This window comes from Chiloscyllium punctatum, chromosome 39 (assembly GCF_047496795.1).
Source record: "Chiloscyllium punctatum isolate Juve2018m chromosome 39, sChiPun1.3, whole genome shotgun sequence".
NCBI lineage: Eukaryota > Metazoa > Chordata > Chondrichthyes > Orectolobiformes > Hemiscylliidae > Chiloscyllium > Chiloscyllium punctatum.
The window spans coordinates 53,505,312-53,524,844 of NC_092777.1; the positions used below are offsets into that span (position 1 = coordinate 53,505,312).

Below are 19,533 nucleotides of genomic sequence, written 5' to 3' on the forward strand. Positions count from 1 at the left end.
CTCTGCTTTGAAGTGATTTTACAGGTTTAGGAGGCTATTTCTTTATTTTTTTGCTTTGACTTAAATTCCTTAGCTATCAACTTTCTCAAACACATGGCATTGAGCAGTTCTTTACCATGAACCACTAATGTGGATCAGTAGAATTAGTGCCATAAGCTTCACAAGTAATAGAAGTGCTATCTTCAAGAATACCAACAACCTCTTTGCAATCACTGCTTTCTCTACACAACTGAAGTCTCTCAACCCTGGGACTATTCTTGCGCTCACTTTAATGTATTCACATCCTTCCTAGAGTGTTGTATGAAGTAGTCCAACTAGCATCTTATTCAGATTCAGCTTAGCCTCCTTACTCTGGTACTCTCTTCCCCTATTAATGATAGCTAAAATACTGTACATTTTCTTAGCTTTAATGACTTATGCACATATTGACCCAAGTCCCTCTGCTCCTGCACATCCTCTAGAATAGCATGCTTTGTTTTCTTTGCACCAAAACATATCACTTCGCACTGTTCTGCATTGAACTTCATCTACCAACTCTCTGCACTCCACACTCATACAAATGTCATTTTGGCATTCTACAGTGCCCTCCTTGCGGTTTACAATGCCCACAAGTGTTGCATCTTCCACAAACCTGGAATTTGCCTCCTGAACTCTGAGGTATAGATAAATTTCAACAAGGTTCAAAGATGGTAGTTGGTTTCCTTTATTTCTGTATTTTATCTCCAGGTTCTGTACCTCGGTACTTTGTACCTAAGATGGCACCAAGTGGGGTGACATTGTAAACATTTCACTGTGCTCCTGTACTTTGTACTTCAGTACATAATGACAATAAAGGATATTCTAAAGATCATATTCTAAAGATAGACACTGGCAAGAAACATTTCTGCCTCTTCTGGCTCACAGTGTGAATTACTTAGTCAATACCCAATCTAATTAAGTGCATTGGAAATTGCCATCTTTGCAATAGCTTAGGGTTAGGTCACCCATTTTATTAATTTTACCTTCCCCCAGAACAAATGACACATGTGTGGGGAATTCCCCATAGTATGCTGTGGGCAGTCAACAATACACTTTGTATCAATGGCCTTCTATTGTGCTATCAGCTGAAAGAATTGCAATGTAAACCTCCTTGCAGCCACCTTCTTAAACATTGATTGAACCTGCTAAATATCAGTACAGATTATTTTTCAAAGCATTGACTGTCAGACAATAGGTACTGTCAAGAACTACAACTAAATGAGCCTGCATATCTGCAATCTCAATGCTGTCATAAACTGCAATCCTTTCAAACTATAACAGTGCATTGCTGTTATGTTGATATGCTTATATTTTTATTAAACTGTTCAACTGCAGGGCTTTCTCTTTGCAACAACTGAATGTGCAAAAAATGCTCAAGATTTAGTCCGACTCCTATTACATGAAGCTTCCCGAGTCTATGGTGATAAATTAGTTGATGAACATGACACAGAAAACTTTCCAAGACATCAGAATAACATCTGTCAAAAATTCTTCCAGGTAAATAGGAAGCATTATAAGAATTGCAAAATTATTATTTAATTTTCTTGTTCAAAAGTTTACAATATAAACTACAGCTTCTTTATTAGCATTTAGACTATTTTGTATGACGCTTAACTCACTCCTGTTGTTTCTCATTATATTACTTCTTAGGCAGCATCCTTGTCCCTAATGCCTGTCCCTTGAATCAGTACAAAAATACTTTACAGCTTTTACCAAACCAAGAGTGTACAAGCAACTATTAAAAGACAACAAATACTAAATTATTAAAACAAACTTAGAAACCAAACTATTGGTGATGTTTATCTTCATATCCTCAATTATTCCTCTTCCCTAATGATAAATAATCGAGGGTTCAAATTCCAATTCAGATTCTTGAATCTGAACTGATAGTTCAATGAAACACTGATAATTTTATTTAAGTCTTTCATGAATTGAGGATTTGCTGGCAAGGCCATCATTTGTTGCCCATTCTAAGTGCCCTATAGGAGGTGGTCAAGAGCCACTCTCCTGAACTATTACAGTCCATCTGGTTTAGGTACAATGACAGTGCTTTTAGGTACATTGACCAAGTGTGAAGATGCTGCTCTTTTAACAAGGTTATGTTATCTTTGTTTTTTTTTCCCAAGAGGGGTTATAAAAGGCAGACGTTTTGATTCATCTGGAATTAGTCCATTTTGAACATGGCTAACTGATACTGCCTAAGGCAACAGTCAAGGACACAGCTATTAGATTTTTTTAAAAGTACTTGTACAATGAAAGGGGAGTGGCCAGTTCTTCCAGTCCAGGGATTTTTCTCGTTTGGTTTAGTTTTAGCAGGGGACCTAAAGAAAGAGCTGCAATGGTTCCATGCTTCGGCAAATGATCCCTGGCTGATCCTCCCTCCCTCTCTTACATCTCTCCTATATGAATCTATGTTTAATTTTTATCTTTTTTTTCCATGGAATTTGTTTATGGGGATGTTGCAGAAAATTGGACCAGCTCCTTTGTTAAGTTGTCGATTGGGTTTTCAAACCATTGTTAGTCTAAATTTTTTTTTCGTTTGTTTGTGTTTCATTCAGTGGTGTGTAAATAAATTCTGTTTTACTTGAAGTCAAGTGGTTTGACCAGCTGCATCACTCTTGGGATATCCACCTTACATCTACCTAAAACAACTAGGAAAGTTCGGGTTTGGGCTACCTTCTTAAAATGTTTTAAGGGGGTCTGGCCTGGTCCATCACACCAAGTAGAGGGGTAGAGTTTTCCCACACTTTCTTCAATCACAACAGGATTTTCAAGAAAATGTGCTTGCCAACTCAATCAATTTTTACTGGTTTAAACACTGTGACTGTAAAAGACACAAAGAGAAGTTCACTTGTCAGTTTTTAAAAGAGTATACGATTGATGTGTTGAAGTGTTTCAGACTAGTCTCAAAAATATTTTCAGTTCTACATCAAAGCAATTTAAGGAAGTTGATGAATGAATGATATATTTGCTTCCCGAAACAACAGTATTGGATTGATTGTTAATTCACTGCCTGAGGCATGTGGATGTTCAACCAGCAGACAGGTGAGAAGCTGCAGGATGGATGGATTATGTATATAAATATGTGTGTGTGTGTTTTTATAGAGAGGCAGAAACAGAGAGATAGAGTTTGAGAAAGATGGCTTACCCAGGTCTCTGCTTCCTCTGCATTTCCACTTTTGATCTTTGACCTGGAGAAAAGCAGTTACTTAAAACACAAGGGGGTTAGTTAGTTCATCCCATAAATGCTTACCAACCGAACAATTTCTCAAACATGATCCTAGCAGGTCCATGATTTATGCATATTTGGATTAAAGTTAGAGGAGGTTCCTTCTCTGTCAGAGTACATTGTCCAAAGCAATTCCATCTAACAGCTTCTTCCGCATCCAGTTGAATGCACAAATGATTGTCTGCATGATAAAATAGTTGAGTTAATTCACATTCCTCTGAGATGATTGTCTTTGGTAGGGTTTTGAGACAGACTAACTCCATGTTTTATAAGTTTGGAATTTGTGGGGTACAGTTATGCAGTTAGTAGTATTATGCTCTTCACGTTCAGAGTGCTTTAAACTACTGTAATCACATGAAGTATTTTTGTCATATTCTAACCAAATAGATCGTTTGTTTTGACTTTTATGAAATATATGGTTTTTATTATATTAACTTAGTTTTGTTTTGTCAATCAATGTCATCACAGTTTCATATTCTTCTGTTGAGAAGTCCACATTTAACTGATTTGGAGATGCCGGTGTTGGACGGGGGTGTACAAAATTAAAAATCACACACCAGGTTATAGTCCAACAGGTTTAATTGGAAGCACTAACTTTCAGAGTGCTGCTCCTTCATCAGGTGGTTGTGGAGTACATGATTGTAAGACACAGAATTTATAGCAAAAGTTTACAGTGTGATGTAACTGAAATTATACATTGAAAAATAACCTGATTATTTGTTAAGTCTCTCATCTCTTAGAATGACCATGTTAGTTTCGCTTCTTTCATATGTAGATCACAAAACTTTTTTTAAGAAGTTACATTCTCAAGTGAACTTTAACAATTGTTGTCAGCCCAGATAATGTATTGAAGGTGTTAGGCCCCTGTGTGCTGCTGTCTGTGCCATAATATTTAGACTGATTCTAATCTAAAAAAATGATCTAACAGAATCTTACATGGATTCATGCAGTTTTTGAACAAAGTACGATGTAACACTGCAAGTACAAATTCACTGTGTGTGTGCGTTGTGGGTGTGTGTGTTGTAAGTGTGTGTGTGTGTGTGTGTGTGTGTGTGTGTGTGTTGGGAGGTGTGTTGTGAGTGTCTGTGTGAGAGAGAGAGAGTGATTGTGGGCGTGTGTGTAGTGCGATGGGATCACCTGCATTGTGTGACATGAACCCAAGGTCCCGGTTGAGGTCATTCCTATGGGTACCAAACTTAGCTATCAGACTCCGTTCGGTCACTTTTCGCTGTTGCCTTGGAGGATAATCACCCGAAGGTCCGAGGTCGAATGTCCTGGACTGCTGAAGTATTCTCCAACTTGGAGGGAACACTACTATCTGTTGATTGTTGTGCAGTGTCCATTCATCCGTTGCCGTAGCCTCTGCCTGGTTTCACCAATGTACCATGCCTTAGGGCATCCTTGCCTGCAGTGTATGAGATAGCCAACGTTGGTTGAGTCGCATGAGTACCTGCCACATACATGGTGGGAGGTGTCCCCACGTGTAATGAAGGTATCCATGGCCATACTCTGACACATCTTGCAGTGTCTACCGTCATAATACACAGTAGTGTTCCCTCCAAGTTGGAGAACAGTTCAGCGGTCTGGGACATTTGACCTTGGACCTTCGGGTAACCATCCTCCAAGGTAGACTTCGGGACAGGCAAAAGTGAAAAGTGACCGAATGGAGTTTGATAGCTAAGTTTGGTACCCATAGGAATGGCCTCAAACGGGACCTTGAGCTCATGTCACACAATGCAGGTGACCCCATTGCACTGTATACACAAACAGACACTTCTGCACACAAACACACACACACACACAGACATGCACACATTCACATATGCGTTTGTGGGGTGAATTTGTACTTGTAGAGTTACATTGTACTTTGCTGAAAAACTGCATGAATCCATGTAAGATTCTGTTAATTCATTTTTTAGATTAGAATCAGTCTAAACATTATGGTACAGACAGCAGCACACAGGGGACTAACACCTTCAATACATTATCTGGGCTGACACTATTTGTTAAAGTTCACTTGAGAATGTAACTTTTTTTTAAAAAAGGTTTCGCGATTTACATATGAAAGAAGCGAAACAAACATTGTCATTCTAACAGATGAGAGACTTAACAAACAATCAAGGTATTTTTCAATGTATAATTTCAGTTACATCACACTGTGAACTTTTGCTGTAAATTCTGTGTCTTACAATCATGTACTCCACAACCACCTGATGAAGGAGCAGCGCTCTGAAAGCTCGTGCTTCCAATTAAACCTGTTGGACTATAACTGAGTGTGACATCAAGGTGCCCAGAGGGTGGTAAGTGCCTGGAATGCATTGCCAACAGAGGTAGTAGAGGCAGTCACGGTAGATTCATTTAAGGTGCACCTGGACAGATGTATGAATAGGTGGGGAGCAGAGGGATCCTTAGGAGTTGGATAATACGTTTAGACAGTGCATTTGTGTCAGCACAGGCTTGGAGGGTACGAAGGACCTGTTCCCGAGCTGTAAATTTTCCTTGTTCTTTGTTCTTTGTACCCTAGCAAAACTGGAGTTAGTGGGAATTGGGGGGAAACCTTTACTGGTTGGAGTTATTCCTGTCACAAAGGAAGCTGGGTATAGTTATTGGAACTCAGTTATCTCAGCTACTGAGTTATTCTTGGCATCATCGCAGGCCTAATCATCTTTAGCTGCTTTCCTCCATCAGTAAAATCAAAAGTGGAGATGTTCGCATTAATGTTCATCATTCATAACTCCTCAGATTCTGAACCAAGACTGGGACACCATTCAGCTTTGGGCTGAGAAGTGGCAAGTAACAGTCACAGCACACTAGTGCCAGGAATTGATGATTGCCAACAAAGGAGAATCTGATCATCATTCAATATTGTAACCCTCAACTAATCCCCCACAATCAACATTCCATGTTGACCACTGACCAAAAATTGAACTGGACAAGCCATATATATACAGTGGCTACAAGAGCAGGTCAGAGTCTAGAAATTCTGTGGTGAGTAACTGATCTCCTGACTCTCCAAAATGTGTCCACCATTTACAAAGCACACAATACATACCTGCGACAGAACAACCTGCTTGATTGGCAACAAATCCACAAATATTCACTGCCTCCTACACAGATGTGTACCATCCAAGAGATGCACTGCGGAAATTCACAAATGCTCCAAACTCATGGCCACTATCATCTAGAGGGACAAAGGCATCAGATACATTGGAACACTAGAACTTGCAAACCCTCCTCCATATTGCATACCATTTGACCTGGAAATATTTCTTCAGTGTCATTTGGTCAAAGTCCCAGAATACTTCTCGAATGGCATGATGGGTCAATGTACAACAAAAGATTGCAGATAAACTTCAAAATCTTCATCTTTTCCAAAGTATATTTCATTTGAATGTGGCAAAGTAAGTATTCGTACATGCTAGGCACTGATGTGTTTTATTCTCCAATTTCAACCGATTTTCTTACCCTATACAACTTTATACTGTAATTTTATTTTTGTGTGGGCAGGATATGGATGAATCTGCTCTTTTTCAAAAACCCAATATCTTTTGCCATTTTGCTTCCGGTATTGGAGAACCAAAATATTTACCTGTGAAGAATTGGAATTCTTTGAACAAAATATTAGTGGAAGCTCTGGACGGCTACAATGAAATCAATGCTGTCATGAACTTGGTAAGTATATTGAAAGAAAACCATTGAAGTGAAAAATGAAATTATTTTTGGATTTAAGAGTTTAATAGTTAATGACTTTAACACTCCAAAACTTCCAAACATAACTACGAAGAGAAAAGAATAGAAATAAACTAGTGCTATTGACAGAAAATCTGCACAAATGACAAACATAAGACATATAAGATACAGGTGTTGTTCCTGATTCTATATTATACAAGCTTTGATTTGGGACATTAATGCCAGAATTTTTACTCTTCTATAAATGGTAATCCTGGGCATCAGCAATATCTTGCATTCTTAAAGCTTGCATTTAATATTGTTAATGTGGTCATTGAGAAATTATTTTAATCTTAATTTTAAAAGCCCTAATCTTGCTAGCTACTTTTTAAATTAAAACCAACCTGTTCAGGCTCACTTTCAGCTCAGATGGGACATGAACCAAGATCTTCTGATCCTAAGGGTCGGACATTACCAATGCACCTCAACAGCCTCTTACATATTTTTCCTGATTAACCTATTCATTGATGTTATGAAACACCTTTTTAACTTCATAGGTTAGCACAACATTGAGGCCCGAAGGGCCTGTACTGCACTGTAACATTGTTTGTACCTCTGGAGCAGGTGGGACTTAAATCCTTGTGTAACTGCACTTGAAACACTGTGCACAGTTCTGGCAATTGATTGTTTGATTTATTGTCATGTTTACCGAAGTACAGTGAAAAGCTTTGTTTATGAGCAATACATGCAGATCATCATAAGCAAGGATGTACAGATCAAAAAGAATCAGACAGACACATACATGGTACATTGCACAGGGCGTGCGCTAGATGAGATCAACATTAGCACGATCAGTGTTATTTGAGGCAACACAGTCTATTCATTGGTCTGATAATGACAGGGAAGAAGCTGTTCTTGAACCTTCTGGTGCATGTGTTCTGGCTTATGTATTTTCTGCCTGATGGAAGAGGTTGCAGGAGAGCATTAGCAGGGCGATGGGTCTTTAGTGATGTTGGCAGCCTTTGGTTTCTGTGATGGTCTGGGCTGTGCACACTACCTTCTATAGTTCCTTATGCTCCTGGACAAAGCAGTTGCTACACCAGACTGTTATGCACCTGGACAGTATCCTTTCAATGGTGCATCTATAGAAGTTGGTGAGGGTTCTTATGAACATGCCAAATTTCCTGAGCCACCTGAGGAAGAAAAGATATTGTTGTGCCTTCTTCACCATCGCAGCTACATGGGAAATCCAGGTCAAATCGTTGGTTATTGTTAGACCAAGGAACTTTGACACTCACCACCCTCTCAAACACTGCTCTGTTGATGTAGATGAAGGCATGTCCTCCTCCTTTCTTCCTGAAGTCAACGATCAGTTCTTTAGTTTTGCCCATGTTGAGAAAGAGATTGTCCTCATTGCACCATGCTGCAAACTCTCTATCTCCCTTCTGTATTTTGACTCACCATTGTTAGATATCCATCCTGTTATGGTGGTTTCATCAGCAAACTCGTTAATGGCATTCACTTAGAATTTGGCAACACAGTCATGGGTGTGCAGGGAGTAGAGTAGGAGGCTACGGACACATCCTTGGGGGACATTAGTGTTGTGTTATTTTCGAGGAGTTGCAGTTATCTACCTTCACTGATTGTGGTCTGTGGGTCAGAAAGCTAAGTATCCAGTTGTAAAGGGTGGAGCTGAGACCAAGATCATGGAGTTTTGAGGTCAGTCTAGATGGGATAATTGTTTTGAAGTTGGAGCTGTACTCAATGAGCTGGAATCTGACGTAAGCGTGCTTCTTGTCCAGATGTTCCAGGGATGAATGCAGGGCTAGGGATATGGCATCTGCTGTGGAGCTGTTACATTGGTAAGCAAATTGTAGGGGATACTGGAGTTGATGTGGGCCATGACCAGCCTCTTGAAGCATTTCATAATTATTGAGGTCAGAGCCTCAATAATTGTTGTCATTAAGGCACATTGCATGTGTTTTTTTTTAGGCATGGGTCTTCTTGACATAGGTGGGGACTTTGGCTTGTAGAAAGGAAGAGTTGGTGAATACCTCTGCCAGTTGGTCCATACAGGATCTGAGTGGTCTGCTGGGGACACTGTCCAGGCCCATCAATTTCCTTGGGTTGACTCCCAAGAAGACTGCCCACTCCATAACACCTCATATATCCGGCATTTTCAACTCTGACTCGTGGAACTTTTTTTAGTCCCAGAAATCAATTACATTCCTTGGCAATGCTGGAACTCCTGTGAAATGGGATTACTAAATTAGTGATGGGTATTTGTCCTGCCAAATCTTAAGGTGATGGGGCTGATCTCTGCACCTGTTCAATTCTGCCACAATTGTATAAGTGGAATATGTTTTGGAGGGACACAGAATTTTGGATGGACTATTCTCCAAGCTCTCTACTCACTGAGGTAAGCTATGAGGTAATTCCAGTGAAATATATAAAATATCACAAGTGTTTAACAGGACACTTGCTGAAAGGTTACATTACCTGATTGAAGAACCTATAACTTGAGGTCATAAAATCAAGATAAGATAGTCATTTCAGGGATGAGAATTGTGAAGTCTTGGAATTCTTAATTAGAATTCATCCATGGACTCCATCAACAAACACGTAGACTTTGACCCAATATACCAGCAACTACAAAAAACACCTGGAACTGGCAACCAGAAACAGCAGAAATTCCAGAAGGCACAATACAGCAGCGCTTCACAGGAGGTTCCAAAGCATTGAAGATGTCACCTAGATAGGGGACAAAATGTCTGCAAATCAACTTCCCAGCTCAGCAAACATACCCACAACTATGGGAAGCAACACCCCAGCTACAAATCTTTACACAAACCTTGAGTATTTCAGTATATCCAAGTCAAAGATTGTTACTACCAGTTCCCAAATGTTCTCCCATTTTGCTGTGACCTGATGCCAAACCAGGTTTACAAAATTCTTAAGGTTCATAAAAGAGACCTCAAATTATAAAGTTTCTGGATGAGGGGGACTTTCTTCATTGACTTGTCCCCTGAGCTGATTGCAACAATGTTAATTTACAAAGAATTTCCTCACTTATGTATATTCTATCTTTCTTCCAGACCAAATGAATTTATGTTTTAAAAGAAATCAATTTAACCAGTCCTTTGTAAATTACAAAAGAGTGAATTTATGAGCTACTAAATATTAACACAACTCACCGACAGACAGAACTGAAGCAAAAGAAAAGATATTTGGATTAGTATCTACTGATCACTCATAATGGATTGATAATGGATTGAACTGTCAATTTTGGAATCCTTGGCTTTTCAAATTAGTTGAAATGGCTTTGACCTGTTACATTTTTACAGCAGCTGACTGGCAACACTCAGAGGGAGAAGGTCCTTCTTCTTTTTGACTGGCATGCTGACTAGCTGGCTTTCAACACCCAGATGATGGAAGGTCCTTTATATTCAATTAAGGGTGATCAGTGGATCATCCCTCAACTGTAACTTTCACAGGAGACTAGTGCTCGGTCCCAAGCAATTATAGATGAGCACCTCAACAAATGGCACACATAAGCCTTTCAGCTCACAAACATAGTCAAGTAGGTTTGAACAAGCTTTACCTTCTGTTTTTGAGTATTCTTGAAAAGGGAAGACCCAAAATATGTCACTTGCTTGAACTGGTGCCTTCTTTCCCAACTGAGAAAATGCCCAGGAGATTACTATGCAATTTGCAGTGCATTTCTTCCTTTTAAGATTTTCCTTTAAAGTTTCCTTGGCACCTCATCAGTTGGAATATTCCAGGGCCTCTCTCCAGATAGCCATAAAATTTATATCCACAGTCATTGTGGCTGAATTAGTCATATTTTATAAAAAAAACACATGTTGGGACTAAAGTTTCATTGTCCATATGTTATGGACCAAGCCAGATATCCTCAAAATATTTCAAGAGAGTAGCCCGGATTCGAAACTTATGAGTTGTTTTAAGCATGTGTATAGTGGATTTTCCAGGAGTGATGCAGCTGACCCAACTACATGGTTTTAAACAAAAGAGTTTATTTGCAAAATTACCAAATGAAACACAAACAAAAGAGAACAGAATACAGAATAACTTAATCTATCTGAAAATCCAACAGATTATTCCAACTGTTCCAAATACTTCTAACAATCCCCATAAACACCCCATGGCAAAAAAGGTAAAATCAAACATAGGGCACAGGGTTTCACAGGAGAGAGGAAGATGTCAGAGAGATTCACCATGGAACACTATTTTCCATGTAGTTGTTTCTTGGACAGCAGTCTCAAAACTGACTGACTGCTTTCAATGAACAGCCAGACTGCTAAAACCAAACCAAACCAGAGTAAAGCTGAGCTGGTAGAATTGCCCACTCCTCTTTCATTGTACAATTTTTTTTTAACTTAAAAGCCTTTTGCTTGAGGCAGTATCTGTTGCTATAACCAAATTGGCCCTAAATCCCTTCAAACCTAGACATTTCAAAACCCAAGTCTTTACGACTTCCTGGAAAAGTAAACCAAGGACAACACAACCTTGTTAAGTGAGCAGCATCATCACACCTCCCCCCTTAAAAATAAATGAACCATCAATATCCAGAGATGACTTCATTTTAAAACCCCTTAATCTTAAATTGTTAGTACACTGGATGTAAATTTGCTTGCTGAGCTGGAAGGTTCATTTTCAGACATTTTATCACCATGCTAGGTAACATCACCAGTGACTGTTTGTTAAAGCACTGTTGTTATGACTCTCTTTCTATTTATATATTGAGGTTCCTTGGGTTGGTGATGTAGTTTCCTGTTGTGATGTCATTTCCTGTGGTGGTGACATTTACTGTTCTTTTTCTCAGAGGGTGGTAGTTAGGATCCAAGTCAATGTGTTTGTTGATAGAGTTCCAGCTGAAATACCATGCTTCGAGGAATTCTCATGTGTGTCTCTGTTTGGCTTGTCCAGAATGGATGTGTTGTCCCAGTCAAAGTGGTGCCCTTCCTCATCTATATGTAAGGATATTTGTGATAGTGGGTCATGTCTTTTTGAGGCTAGTTAATGTTCATGTATCCTGGTAGCTAGCTTTCTGCCTGTTTGTCCAATGTAGTGTTACAGTTTTTGCAATGTATTTTATAAATGAAGTTCATTTTGCTTGTCTGCATACGGTCTTTTAAGTTCATTAGCTGCTGTTTTAGTGTGTTGGTGGGTTTGTGGGCTACCATGATGCCAAGAGGTCTGAGTAGTCTGGCAGTCATTTACAGGATGTCTTTGATGTAGAGGAAAGTGGCTAGGGTTTCTGGATGCGTTTTGTCTGCTTGTTGCTTAGAAATCGGCGGACTGTGTTCATTATGTACCTATTCTCTTTGAGTACGCTGCATAGGTGATTTTTCTCTGCTCTTCGTAGTTCCTCTGTGCTGCAGTGTGTGGTGACTCATTGAAATAATATTCTAATGCAGATTCATTTGTGGCTGTTGGGACGACTGTTTCTGTAGTTCAGTTTTTGGTCCGTATGTGTTGTTTTCCTGTAGACGCTGGTTTGAAGTTCTCCATTGGTTGTTGACTGCATCGAGGAATGGCAGTTTGTCATTGTTTTCTTTCTCCTCCGTGAATTTTATGCCAGTAAAGATATTATTGATGGTCTTGAAGGTTTCATTTAATTGATTGCATACACTACAACTTAGTGGGCGGCACAGTGGCACAGTGGTTAGCACTGCTGCCTCACAGCGCCAGAGACCCGGGTTCAATTCCCGCCTCAGGCGACTGACTGTGTGGAGTTTGCATTCTCCCCGTGTCTGCGTGGGTTTCCTCCGGGTGCTCCGGTTTCCTCCCACAGCACCAAAAATGTGCAGGTCAGGTGAATTGGCCATCCTAAATTGTCCGTAGTGTAGGTAAGGGGTAGACGTAGGGGTATGGGTGGGTGGCGCTTCGGCGGGGCGGTGTGGACTTGTTGGGCCAAAGGGCCTGTTTCCACACTGTAAGTAATCTAATCTAATCTAACACCCATATACATTGCATTAACAATAAGTATGCAAACATGCACTACTATACTGTTTCAGTCTGTTTTACTCCTGCCACTGAACACCTCCGTTTCTCATTCATGTCTGGACAATGAATCAGCAATCACATTTTCTCATCCTGCCACATGAATAATTTTCAAATTGAATAGCTGTAACAACAAGCTCCATCTGAACAGTGTGGAATTTTTGGTCCTTAAATTTCTCCATAAACTTCAATGGGTTATCATCAGTGTATATGATTGCCTCAGATACATTGCTGGTAACATAAACATTGAAATGTGGTAACACCAACACCAAGCTGAAAGTCTCCTTCTCGACTGTCGAATATTTCTGCTGAAGAACATTCATTTTCTTGATAGGCTTTGTATTTTCTTGTCATTTTCCTGTAAGAGCATAGCACTGACACCCACATCAATCGTCTCAATAGCAACCTTGAGTGGCTTAGTGTAATTAGGCGTGGCTAATACTGTGACTGTAGTTAACACAGATTTCAGACTATCAAATGCCTTCTGACTATCCTCTGAAACTTCTTGCCTTTTTTTAGCAATTCAGTGAGTGGAGCAGCTTCACTGCTAAAATTTGGTGTGAGTTTTTGACAAAATCCACTCAGTCCCAGGAATCATAGTACTGCTCTTCATCAATACTATGGGAAACTCCCCAATTAACTTTGGTTTTGCATTCTATGGGGCGTTGTCCATGTCCAGTAACACGGCCCAGGAAGGTGACTTGTGCTTTGACAAATTCACAAACCTGCCTCTTGAAGTTGATCGAACAATTCTGATAAATGTTGCAAATGTTCATTCCATGTGAGACTAAAAATCACCAGATCATCAATATATATGACACAATTGGATAATCCAGCAATAACCTTATTGGTTAGTCTCTGAAATGTGGTGGGCCATTTTTCTTATCAAACTGCATAACTTTAAACTATTACAGTCCATTAAGCCAAAACTGTCTTAGTTCTTTTGGACAAAAGTGCCTGCCAATATCCTCGGAACAAGTCCAACTTAGAAGTATAAGTTGCTTGTCCCACCTTTTCAACACAATATTCCAAATGTGGAATCAGATATGCATCAGTCTTTGCAATGGCATTGACTTTATGATAGTCCACACGTAACATGTTTTGGCACCATTACTATGGGTGAGCTCCAGTCACTGTAACTCACTTCGATTATGTCGTTTTGGAGCATGTATTCAATATCCTTTAGAGGGTTATGCCTATAAGCATGTTGCTTAATTGGAACACCATCTCCAATATATACATTATGCATATTTAGGATAGTACTTCTCAGCTTTTTTCTATATATTTCCCCACGTGATAGTAATAACTCTTTCAGGTCATTTTGATTTTCATCTGGAAGGTAACTCAATAATTTATCCCAATCTTTGACAACTTCCTCATTGTACAATTTAATTTGAGGAATGTCCAAGTCAGAATCCTCTCAACTTGTTTCTTCACTTTGTGTTGTAACCAATAACACAGTCTCCTTTGTCTTTCCTTCTTCGTCAAAATACCTTTTCAGCATGTTCATATAACACAATCTGTGAGATTTCTTTCTGTCTGGAGTTTTTGATTTCTTGTCTGCTTCCTGTTGTATGCTGTGATACTTTTAAATGCTGTCCAGCCAACTGCCCCGATCTATTTAATCGTTTCCAAAAATTTGACACATAGTCTAAATATGTGACCTCTGAATTCTGACTTACCTATCTCTTCTTGTTCAATTTTAGCAATCCTCTCACTTCATGCCCAAAAACTAATTCAAATGGACTGAATTTGGTCGATTCATTTGGTGTACCTCTGATTGCAAAAAATAAACATGGAATTCCCTTATCCCAATTATTTGGATTGTCTGGACTATAAGACTATACTTCAACCTGGTCTTTAATGTCTGATATCACCTTTTTAGCGCTCCCTGTGACTCTGGGTGGTATGCAGTAGATTTGAATTATTTTATTCCTAAGCTGTCCATAACTTCCATGAATAATTTTGATGTGAAGTTTGACCCTTGACCTGATTGTATCTTTATGGGTAGTCAGTATCTAGCAACTCACCTACAATACATCCTATTATTGTATGCTATGATGCTTTTAAATGCTGTCCAGCCAATTTCCCGGCTCTATTTAATCATTCTCTAAAATTTGACACATAGTCTAAATATGTGACCTCTGAATTCTGGCTTTTTGCTGCGATATTGTGCAAGGGAATAACCTCTGGATATCTAATGGACACATTTATTATTGTTAATAAATACTGATTCCCACTTTTTGTTTGAAGTAGAGGTACTATGCAATGAATTAAGACTCTTGCATAAGGTTCATCGAATGCAGGAATAGGTATTAAAGGTGCAGGTTTTATTACTGCCTGCAGTTTTCCAATTACCTGACATGTATGACATGTCTGGCAAAGTTCAACTACATCCTTGTACAGTCCAGGCCGGTAGAAATGTTTCTGTATTTTAGCTTATGTTTTTGTCATCACTAAATGACTCTCGACTGATAGTTCATGCGCCATCTACAACACTTTCTTTATATGACCCACTGGCGATATGACTTAGAGTCATAGAGATGTACAGCATGGAAACAGACCCTTCGCTCCAACTCATCCATGCATACCAGATACCCCAACCTAGTCTAATCCCACCTGCCAGCACCTGGCCCATATTCCTACAAACACTTCCTATTAATTTACCCATCCAAATGCCTTTTAAATGTTGCAACTGTACTAGCCTCCACCACTCCCTCTGCAGCTCATTCCATACACGTACCGCCCTCTGCGTGAAAAGGTTGCCCCTTAGGTCTCTTTTATATCTTTCCCCTCTCACCCTAAACCTATGCCCTCTAGTTCTGGACTCCCCCACCCCAGGGAAAAGACTTTGTATATTTATCCTATCCATGTCCCTCATGATTTTATAAACCTCTCTCAGGTCACCCCTCAGCCTCCAACGCTCCAGGGAAGACAGCTCTAGCCTCTCTTGATAGCTCAAATCCTCCAAACCTGGCAACATTCTTGCAAATCTTTTCTGAACCCTTTCAAGTTTCACAACATCTTTCCAATAGGAAGGAGACCAGAATTGCACACAATATTCCAACAGTGGTGTAAACAATGTCCTGTACAGCTGCAACATGACCTCCCAACTCCTGTACTCAAAACTCTGACCAAGAAAGGAAAGCATACCAAATGCCTTCTTCACTTTCCTATCTACCTGCGACTCCACTTTCAGGGAGCTATGAACCTCCACTCCAAGGTCTCTTTGTTCAGCAACACTCCCTAGGACCTTACCATTAAGTGTATAAGTCCTACTAAGATTTGCTTTCCCAAAATGCAGCACCTCGCATTTATCTAAATTAAACTCCATCTGACACTTCTCAGCCCGTTGACCCATTTGAACAAGATCCTGTTGTAATCTGAGGTCACCTTATTCGCTGTCCACAACCCCTCCAATTTTGGTGTCATCTGCAAACTTACTAACTATACCTCTTATGCTCACATCCAAATCATTTATATAAATGATGAAAATTAGTGGACCTAGCACCAATCCTTGAGGCACTCCACTGGTCACAAGCCTCCAGTCTGAAAACCAATCCTCCACCACACCTTCTATCTTCTACCTTTGAACCAGTTATGTATCCAAATGGCTAGTTCTCCCAGTATTCCATGAGATCTAACCTTGCTAATCAGTCTCCCGAAGGGAACCTTGATGAACGCCTCACTGAAGTCCATATAGATCACATCTACTGCTCTGCCCTCATCAATCCTCTTTATTACTTTTTCAAAAACTCAGTCAAGTTTGTGAGACATGATTTCCCATGCACAAAGCCATGTTGACTATCCTTAATCGGTCCTTGCCTTTCCAAATACATGTACATTCTGTCCCTCAGGATTCCCTCACACAACTTGCCCACCACTGAGGTCAGGCTCACTGGTCTATAGTTCCCTGGCCTGTCCTTATCACCTTTCTTATACAGTGGCACCACATTTGCCAACCTCCAGTCTTCTGGCACCTTACTTGTGACTATTGATGATACATATATCTCAGTAAGAGGTTTAGTAATCACTTTCCTAGCCTCCCACACCTCCTCCTCACTTGCCTCCCTTTCTGTAGTTCCTGTAGCATTTGCATCCTGGATCGTTAAACTTCCAGTCCTGTCCACCCTTGAGCCATGTTTCTGTAATTGCTATGATATCCCGATACCATGTTCTTAACCATGCCTGAAGTTCATCTGCCTTTCCTGTTAGGCCTCTTGCATTGAAATAAAAGCAGTTTAATTTATCAGTTCTACCTTGTTCTCTGCTTTGTCCCTGCCCGCCCCGACTGTTTGACTCGCCTTTGTTCTCAACTGTATCAGTCTCAGCTTGTTCTCTTTCCTCACTATCTCCCTGGGTCCCACCCCCTCCCACCTTACTAGTTTAAATCCTCCCCAGCAGCTCTAACAAATCTCCCTGCCACGATATTAGTCCCTTTCAATTTAAGTGCAATCCATCCTTCTTATACAGGTCACCTCTACTCCAAAAGTGCTTCCAATGATCCAAAAATATGAATCCTTCTCCCATACACCAGCTCCTCATTCATTCATTCATCTGCTCTATCCTCCTATTCCTGCCCTCATTAGCTCATAGCACCAGGATTAATCCAAATATTACTATTCTCGAGGACCTCCTTTTTAAATTCCTGCCTAACTCTCCGTAATCTCCCTCAGAATCACAACCTTTCCCCTTCCTATGTCATTGGTTCCACTGTGTACAGTGACCTCTGGCTGGCCCCTCTCCCCCTTGATGAACTGCTGCCCATTTCTCATCTGCCCGAATGCATGATGGTCTCTATTCCCTCACTAAGACTGCAGCATTCAGGGACACATTTGGATTCTTTTTCCGTGTATGCCTTTTGTTATGAAATTGAACGTGTGTACTGTAACTTTAACAGAGATTGAATGCTGTTCTGAACTTACAGTTTACAAGCACCTGTGTATATGACTAGATGGCAGCCCCAGAGTATACTGGAAAATTGAAATTATATAATACTTGGCTGTGAAATGGATACCCGAGTTTTGACAATGATTCGAATTTAACCAATTAGCTTAAAATATACTGCGCGATTCTAAAGCCCAATCGAGTTTGAATTTATTGTTTTCCAACATCGAACCAATGAGATGATCTGATGTTGGGGGTATTCAAATGCAGACATTTTGAAAATTAGAGAGAGAACAACGGCCGTTGAGTCATATCCAAGAAATCAAGAAGGACTCTCTATCAAAGGTACCTTTCATATGAAACATACTCGCAGTATTCCTACCTGTGAACCAGCTATATCATTAGCAAGGACAAATTGTATTCCTTGAGCTGAGAGTTTCTTTCCAGTACTCCTACTACTATGACTTAATCACTCTTCACTGAACGTTCTAACCTCACTCTACATAATTGAGCACTTCTTGTCCCATTGTGAGTTACCATTACTAGCACCTTTTCTGGCAATAGTTCTTCAGAGGTACATCCCACCTTATCTTTCAAAGATTGAGAGGAACATGGATCACTTAATATTGTAACCTCTTTACCTGCTGCTCTTGGTCTATGCAAGTAAACTGTACCTTCACAGGCATATGGTTTCAGAAGATCTGGCACTTCCTCTTTAACCAACCTCCAAACAGGTTATACATTCTGGTGCAGCTTTTTAGTCTCCGCTATGTTTTCCCTTATCACTCCAATAAAATTCACTGGCTTATTCTATTTTCCTACATCTGGCTTTCCTGTGCTTTTCCTAATCCACCAAAGTTGTGATCTCATATGGCCTACTTTATTGTAGGGAAAACACTGGAATTTTTCAACATCTGTTTCCACTTCAAGGGTTTACTTTTTACCCTGGGGTAAGTTATCCTTATGATCTCCACTGAGATCTATCGTTGCATAGCCATGTGAGGATTTCTATTTCCCCAATTTCTATCGTTCATGGATTGAAATTGATTTTGGAAGCCAAACTTTGATTTTGGACCAACTCATAATCATTCACCATTTCAGCTGCTAATCTTGTCATTTTAACTCTCTACTCTTCCTCACTAAGCTCACCTTCAGCCGTCATCTCCATCTTTTTAAGTTGACTTTCCAGGTCGAAGTGCCAAATTCTGAAGTTCAAACTCCCTCCCTTCCTTTCTTCTATCAAGTTTTCTCTCTCTTCTCTCTGTCTTTCCCTCTCTCTCATTTTCTTTATGTTCTGCTCGGCCTTTCATTCTTTTTCTCTTTCCTCTGCTTTTAATCATAACTCGAACAGTTTCATTTCTTTTGCCCTTTCCTTGTCTTTTGCCTCTAACTAAAGCTGCTTCATTTTCAATTGAGCTTTAGCCATCTCTAAAGATTCTGATGGTATTTCCAGTAAATTTAAATGCTGAACTATTACTGTAATTATCTTTCCTTGCCTTACAGAAGGAGGCAGTTTCAACTCCAGATTGTCTAGCAGCTTGGCCTTAATCACCTTGAGCTAAACCCACAAAGTCACTTCTTCCACTCCTAGAAAACATTTGGTGACTGAAAGAGCCATTGCTATCCTAAGCACTGTTTAAACCAAGCGCAATCAACACTCAGAACAAAAGACATACCACTCACAGCCTTTGAGTCAAACAACCCTA

At 39.9% G+C, this 19,533-nt stretch overlaps 1 protein-coding gene across 1 annotated transcript in view; it reads left to right on the forward strand.

The window, feature by feature from the left end:
• Positions 1-19,533, forward strand: part of LOC140464058 (dynein axonemal heavy chain 17-like) — a 408,886-nt gene that overhangs the window by 282,632 nt on the left and 106,721 nt on the right. The window contains exons 44-45 of the mRNA XM_072558720.1: positions 1,354-1,515; positions 6,755-6,919. Of these exons, the coding sequence (XP_072414821.1) occupies positions 1,354-1,515; positions 6,755-6,919 (327 nt within the window). The remainder of the gene's footprint in view (positions 1-1,353; positions 1,516-6,754; positions 6,920-19,533) is intronic.